The sequence below is a fragment of the Acaromyces ingoldii genome (genome assembly GCF_003144295.1).
Source record: "Acaromyces ingoldii strain MCA 4198 unplaced genomic scaffold FA10scaffold_10, whole genome shotgun sequence".
Taxonomy (NCBI): domain Eukaryota; kingdom Fungi; phylum Basidiomycota; class Exobasidiomycetes; order Exobasidiales; family Cryptobasidiaceae; genus Acaromyces; species Acaromyces ingoldii.
Window position 1 is genome coordinate 193,781 of NW_020290256.1, and position 7,024 is coordinate 200,804.

The following is a 7,024-nucleotide window of genomic DNA, read 5'->3' on the forward strand; positions in this document are numbered from 1 at the left end:
TTCAGCTTGTCGTCTCTGGCATCACCGCACCTAAACTGGCTGGCTGGCACCACGAAAGGTGGTCCTTATCTTGTGCTCAGAGCGAGAAAGTACTTATCCATGATTTACCCCTTCTGTATGTGTATTGTTTCACATGGCTGTTTAATGTTGTTCTGACTTATTTCCGTCCAAGTATTCACGTTGAAAATCGTTCGATCCGACCTCACACCTCACAAGGGTTCTCACGCAGCGATCTTCCTTACCATTACTCAGGCCCTCCAAGGCTGCAGAGAAGAATGACCGGCTAGGCAGAAAAATCGTCAATTGTCATCAGAGGCGAGAGCCCTCGAAAACGACCATAAGCTCTGTCGCGAACGAAGAGCATTTTAGAGGAATCTACTCCGAGACAGTAAGGTAATGCGTCCGTTCCTTCACCCTTTATCAGATCACCGAGAAGGTCCGTGAATCTCATCTATTGTCTGGGGCTTGATGGAGAACGTGCGGGCACGATGAGCTGCCACATCTATCTACGGATTCGGTACGCGAGCAAACAATAGCAGCAGCAGCCACGGCAGAGCTCAGTGCCAGCAAGCAGCCCCTAGCATGGCGACTTGCAAGTCACCGGCTTACGTGTGCCCACGGCGCGCCTCTTCGTACAGCGGGGCAGCTCACCGCTACAACTCGTCTTGCACTTTGATGATCAGACCAAAACAGCGTGGCCATTGCCGCAAATGCATGAGGTGAGACCCATGTCCATAAGGCTTGTGAGCAGAGGCAGCTGTGAGCTCGTGGTCCTTTCCGACCGACAGGACGGCGTCTGTCGACTCGTGGTACGGCAGGAACGACGTATGGATAGTGTTACTGAGAGATAGTAGAGTGTCACGTTGATGCTGTCAAAATAATGTAGAAGAGATTCTGTCAGGGACTGCAATTTTGGCATTAGCCTTTGAGAAGCAGAAGTACCAGCCGCTGGTCATTGTATCGGTCTATTCACTGCAGAGTATCAGTCTTCTCGAATGATTAGATAATTATAATGACCGAGCGCCCAAAACTCCATTAGACGGGCGTAGGGTCCTTGCCGATGAGACTTGGGCAAGCCCATCTCGCGTAGATTGAGGGAACATTGTGAAGAGGTATATTTTGTGAGGTTCGTGATGATGGCTGCATTCTAGCAAAGTACCGCTATCAAGGTGGCTAGCTCAGTGGCTACTCAACGAATATAACGAGCGTCGACATTGTTGGTCATGATGGCATCGTGTGCCCCTGAGCATCGAGCCTGACCAGCTCTGCTTCAGCTTCGCCTCTTGCAAAGACGAGAATATTGAAGCCCAGCGCAATAGAAGCATGTGGACCTACTAAATATGACCTTAATGTTGTCTGCAGACTAGGTTTACTTCCATGGTCTTCACAAGGGCGCCTTTATGCATAGCGAGTTGATTGACTGTAGAGGAGGAAAATCTCCGGGCAGGTAGCCACTGCTCAAAGAGAAGCCTTGTCTCACCGAAAGAACGATCTCGAGTCTCTGGCAGGCGAAAGGTTCGCGGATGAAGTGTCGCACGTGATCCAAAGCTCATCCGGTCGATTCAACATTCAAGCGCGTCAATAGCGTTAGAGGTTTTTTTTTTCACCACCACGACCTACTTTGCATTCTTCACAATGGTGGACATCTACCCTTCGACTGCGGAGACTTGGCCTGAAGACGGCTTAATTCAGGTCTACGACGTGCACGATAGTAGGATAATCCTGCTTTCGGTCGAATTCATGAGGGTCGGTGGCGTGCTTTCCTGGGAGTATGTGCTCTTTGCAACACAATCGGTCGTCGAAGAGGGAGGGCACATTGCTTCTGTCTCTGCGGATGCTCTTGGGCTTCCCAGCGTTCCCGCGCCGGGAAAGTATCGATTCGTTCGACATGATGCGCCGACGCTCCCGCCGAACCTTAGTCGAGGTCCACGCTTTCACTACAAGCGACGAGGACCTGATCCTGCCAGCCGTAGTTCCGATACGATGAGCCATTCGTCGCGCAGCTCAACAAATCAAAATCACTTTCGATTCCTGCTCGGCGTTCGGGATGGCTATTGCATCGTTTCGGAAAGCGCAAAGGCTGTCGCATGCCACATTTTACCGGTCAGCCGACCGGAATATTACGAAGAAGTTCTGGGTTTCGACCCGGGATATCTTTACAACGTCAGTTATGGTATCTTCCTGACACGCGATCTTCATCACGCTTTTGATAGAGGAGAATGGAGTCTCTATCCTAAACCAGGGGACTCGGCCACGTTGGTCGTCCACGTCTTTTACTGTGAAGATCCTGCGGACGAAACCAGAGGATTCCACGGGAAGGAGATTCCATGCTCTAGATTCCGATTTCGGAGCGTTCGGGAGCTACCAAATAGGCAACTGCTCGCTTTTCACTATCGGCAATGCCTTATCAAGCACACAAGACTTACCTCTTCTTTTGAATAATGTGAGAGGTACTTCGTTCGATGATGTTTGATCATGTCTTCCCGCTGTTTCTCGTTGCACCATGCTCATTTTGTCGGCTGTCCGCAGCATCTTCGCTCGTCGCTTTGTATAGTGTCCCCTCCAACCTCAATTGGAGCGTGTATGTCTAAGTGAGATGAGTAGAGAATGAGGCCATGAGAGGCTGCTGTTCATGGATGATCGAGGGCTGACTTCTTCTGACAACTTTTGCGATGTAGAGATTCAATCGTGGTCCGTGCTTTCTTCGATAATGGATGTATAAGAGTAATTAGTTCCCATTGCCAGTCGTAAATGGCAGCGCAGCCGAAGAGAATTGCGGATGTGCTGCCGAAGTGCGTGCCAGAAATTATCAATGAGGCCTCCGCACTCGCCATCAAGATCTTCAGCGATCACTAGCCTAGCACGGATCGCTTGCCTCCGAAAAAGAGAGAATTCCGAAGCCAAGCATTCTTTTTCAGGAAAGGAACGATACTTGAATACACCTTCGTGAGATAACCTATTTGCAGACAAGATCCAGTGCTCGCTACGACATTCGGTCTGCAGCACCATTTCCAAAAGCGAAGCTTGGCTCGAGCTTCTCGACTTTCTGGAACACCGCGTGACCATGCCAAGGCTGAAAGTGTGTTGCTTGCTGTCAAGTACGAAGCACTTCCACCTTTGCTCTCTCGCTTCGTCTTTCCTCTCGCCAGATCTTCACGACGCGTTCGCTAACGGCTTCTCTGAATGGACCCAATATCCATCGCTTGACACGAGAGAGTAGCGCAAAGAGCTTCGTCCTGTCAATTTCGTCTCGAATCCAAAGCGGTCTGTCCAATACAGGTGTAAGAATCTGTAGAATGGATTGGTGAGTTCACATCACAAGCTTACATAGACGTGACCCACCACTTCTGAGTCTTGCCCAACGTAAGCCAGATGCATATTCCACTGCGAGCCAGCAGAAGTCAGAGCTACGATGCATGGAGTGAATGACATCGCGGAAAGTTCTGCGAGCTCGCTGAGAAGGGCAAGCGCGCGGGCAGCTCCCACAGCGACCTGATTTTCGGCCCATAGAATTGGATTTTTGTCCGATTTCGCCTCGTAGACGATGCAAGGATAACAGATGTCTTGCATTTGCGACGGACTGTACGTGAGAGCGGAAGAAACAGATCGGTGAAGGGCATCGAGCATTGTGTCATCGAAAGTCACTGTATTATCGTCCTTGTCCTCTGCCTGAGAAGCGTTCTTCGGAGCGATCCCAAATGCAAAATCAGGTTTTGGGTCGTGTAGAGATTCAGCACTCGAAACAATGAGGTGACGACCCTCCGTCCACAGGTAATCTTCCGTGCTAGTGAGCTCTCGCGCAGATTTGGCGTCTATGAGCTCGTGTAGGATCACCTCGTTTACCACGCGCATCCACACTCTCTCGTGTTGCAAGGCGCATTCGTCGATTTTCGAGTTGGGCAAGCTTTTCGCCGACTTGACTGCCCTTCTGAAGTCATCCGCATGAGGTTGTTCGAGTTGCGGCACCAAGGTCTCGACCTCTGCAATGTTGTTGCAGGCGCGTAATTGTCGAGGGCATGAGATCAAAACATCACGGACTACTGCAATCTCTTCCGGACAGGGCGCTCCAGAGGGTGTAAAGAGAATGCCGGCCCTTTTCAGAGACTTGATTCTGAACGATGCGCTTGCTGCAGAGCTGTATGAAGCATGGGAAACATTCGAGCGAGGCATTCCGCGGGTCGAGTTGAGCTGAATATTCGCTGCGACGTTGAGACTTATGCGAGAGCGGGAATCAACCTGTAAATTCGTAGAGCAGGACAGAGATATGATGGGCACGTGGAAGAGCTGTGAAAGACGCGTGACATTACCGGAAAGGTGTCAGGATCTTCATTTTCTTTTCATCTCGTTTCTGTAAGATTCTAATTCTGATAGTATCCCACGTGTTCTCAGCCTCAACCTAAGACTTTCATTTGAGCACCATCCACAAGCGCCCGAATCAGCCTTTCAATGACGGTAAATGGAATGAATGCCCCAGTTCATTTCCATGACACGTGACCACCATGATATGTTTCTGGCTTACGGAGGAAGCAAGAGTTGCGAATGACAGACCTTCCGCCGAGACAATAGCGAGTGAAGTAGGAAGCATACAATAGTACCCTTCTAGCACGCTATCGTTTCTGAAGAGCATCGTTGTTCGCTAAGCATGTGCTGTGGTGAAAGTTGACCGAAGCTGCACTAGTGTCTCAAGATGGTCTATGCTCCTTTTACCTGCTGTCAACCAAAACTTCGACGTCCTTGATAATTTACGAGGAATGATGTGTAAATAATACAATGTGCTGGGGTAACACGTACAGACAGCACAAGTTGTGGAAAGCAGTGAGGCTGCATAATTGTTGCACTGCTAAATATCGATCACGATGAGGACCAAATGAGTGTCAAGGTTACTCGGGTGCATTGTCAAGCGAGGGCATGGCCAATGGAAAGATGACTTGAACCTTTTTCGTTCCCTGTATTGATCGGGGAGGTACGAGATACTTGTTGAAGTAGCACGCACCTAACCTCACTGCTCTGTCTGCGAGCACGTCTGACATCGAGGCGTGCAAAAGAGAGATAATCCTCCTAGCCATTATACGAGCCATTTAGAGGAGGCGGGGGACTCGTCTGCGCCCTACCCCGACAGTGCTGCTAGTGTCGGAAGAAACAAGCATCTCTTCTCTTGTCGCTGCCATTAGCTTTCATACTATAATTGGTCAAAAAGCGTCCAAACAGTCAGAAATTATTCGTACGCTCGCTTTTTTTTAAGAGAGAGAGGTGGTAGACTTAGCTAGTTTCGCGAGAGATTCTCTGTTTTCTGTGCTTCGCATCTAATATACTGTACAACACCATTTTTCGCACTCTCAACACAAATATCAATAGCATTCACAACAGTCGTGCGTATCAAGGGTTAGATCCACGCTCTTAAGTTCTGTACATTCCCCGCTATGTGCGCAACAATGCGGCGACTAGGTTGATAAGCTGAATGGATGCTTAAAAAACCACCTAGCGCTAGGGGCGTGCCCGGAAGTGTCGACTACATGAGTCATCAAACTGTCTCGAGTGATTACAGAGGATGGCCGGCTGAAGACTGAAGAACACTACTCCATGGGCAATTTTTCTGGCGGCTCAATAATCGCAGACACTTGTTGCGCAGACCCGACCAATATCGACCGACAAAGTTCGCTTCAAGTGGCCTTCGCAGCTTTCCCAGCAATGAAAAATATCGCCAGAAACCTTTCGTTCAGACATGCGACGGTGAAGTTGGCTAGAAGAAGAGATCGTGGCGACGAAAGCAAATGTGTAGACCGAAGGCTCATTGCACCTTCTTATGATTTTCGGGCTTTATGGACACTTGGAAAAGTTTCTGGCCAAGAGGAACAAAGCTACGTAAGGTCCGGCCATAAAATCATTCATTTTGACTGATGGGGGCAACAGCATTGAGCTCCGACGAAGTCTCTTTGCGCAGGTCTGCGCTGGAATACCTTATATTCATGAAGGCCAAGACAACCAAGTATCCCTCCAATGGTGAGCAATTATGAAACTTGTAACCGTCTCTCACAAAGACGTCAGAGATGGTGACTTAGCTGATGTGAAAAGGACCAAACTCACGGATTAACCTTGCCAGTCTTAATCGAACACGCCTTTCGTGCAAAGATCGCCGACTTTGAAGTGGCAATTTCCGTGACAAAGACACTAAAGGAAGCTGGGGCATCGCAGGTGTAAGCCCAGACGTCCCTCATCCTATCGTACTGTACGATTGTGCTTATTGCGCAAGCCACGCATGCGCCTGGCTTCAGATCGCCAGTAAGTGGTGAATCTGTGCATAAGACTGACGAGCTGTGGCAGCTTACCTTGTCTCAACCCTTTTCTGTGGATAACAGAAAATGCTGAGAGGAGAAAAGTACGGTGTCAAAAGCGACTCGCGGTCTCTCGGATGCCCTTTTTTCCAAATTCTGACCGGAAAATGGGTGCCGTAGACATGCTGAGGATTTCAATGTCTCACTTGATTCTTTTTTGATTGACACCTATTCGATGAAGGTGGTGTCAACAGAAATCAAAATATTTCACGGAGTCGTAGCTTGGCCGCTCTCGCCAATCTCAACCCTTCTGAGAAAGATGTGATCGACAGTCTTCTTCAAGCTGTCGTGAGCTCTTGTACGGCTCTCAATGGAAGTGCATTGAGACACTTACCATCTTTATTGCTCGTCACCGTCACAATTGCTTCTGCTGAAACAACCATTGCAGAGACTCTCCTCGGCCCAGCTTTTTGCCAATTCTGCTATCATAGATTGGCTCCTGGACACGCCCCTTCGCTAATTTCACCTTTTTCGAGACAATATAAACGCTTCTAACGCAGCCCCGTCGGAAGTCTTGATCATGTGCATCGAGAGAACACTCTAGTTGAATCCGCATCTCCCGTCGGACCGCCTGAGGAGACGAGAAAGATACCTGTCCGTCACAAGCTCGTCAGACATCCGAGCCTCTCGCCTCTTGCCTCTTGCCTCTTGCCTCTTGCCTCTTGCCTCTTGCCTCTTGCCTCTTGCCTCTT

At 49.3% G+C, this 7,024-nt stretch overlaps 1 protein-coding gene across 1 annotated transcript; it reads right to left on the minus strand.

Annotated features, from left to right (window-relative positions):
• Positions 1–2,739: 2,739 nt before the first annotated feature.
• FA10DRAFT_270064 (hypothetical protein) lies at positions 2,740–4,192 on the minus strand. Its single transcript, XM_025522987.1, has 2 exons — positions 3,343–4,192; positions 2,740–3,289 (listed from the first exon to the last, which is right to left on the minus strand). The coding sequence occupies exons 1-2, from the start codon at positions 4,168–4,170 to the stop codon at positions 3,095–3,097; spliced, it is 1,023 nt and encodes a 340-aa protein (XP_025373894.1). The 5' UTR covers positions 4,171–4,192; the 3' UTR covers positions 2,740–3,094.
• Positions 4,193–7,024: the final 2,832 nt, after the last annotated feature.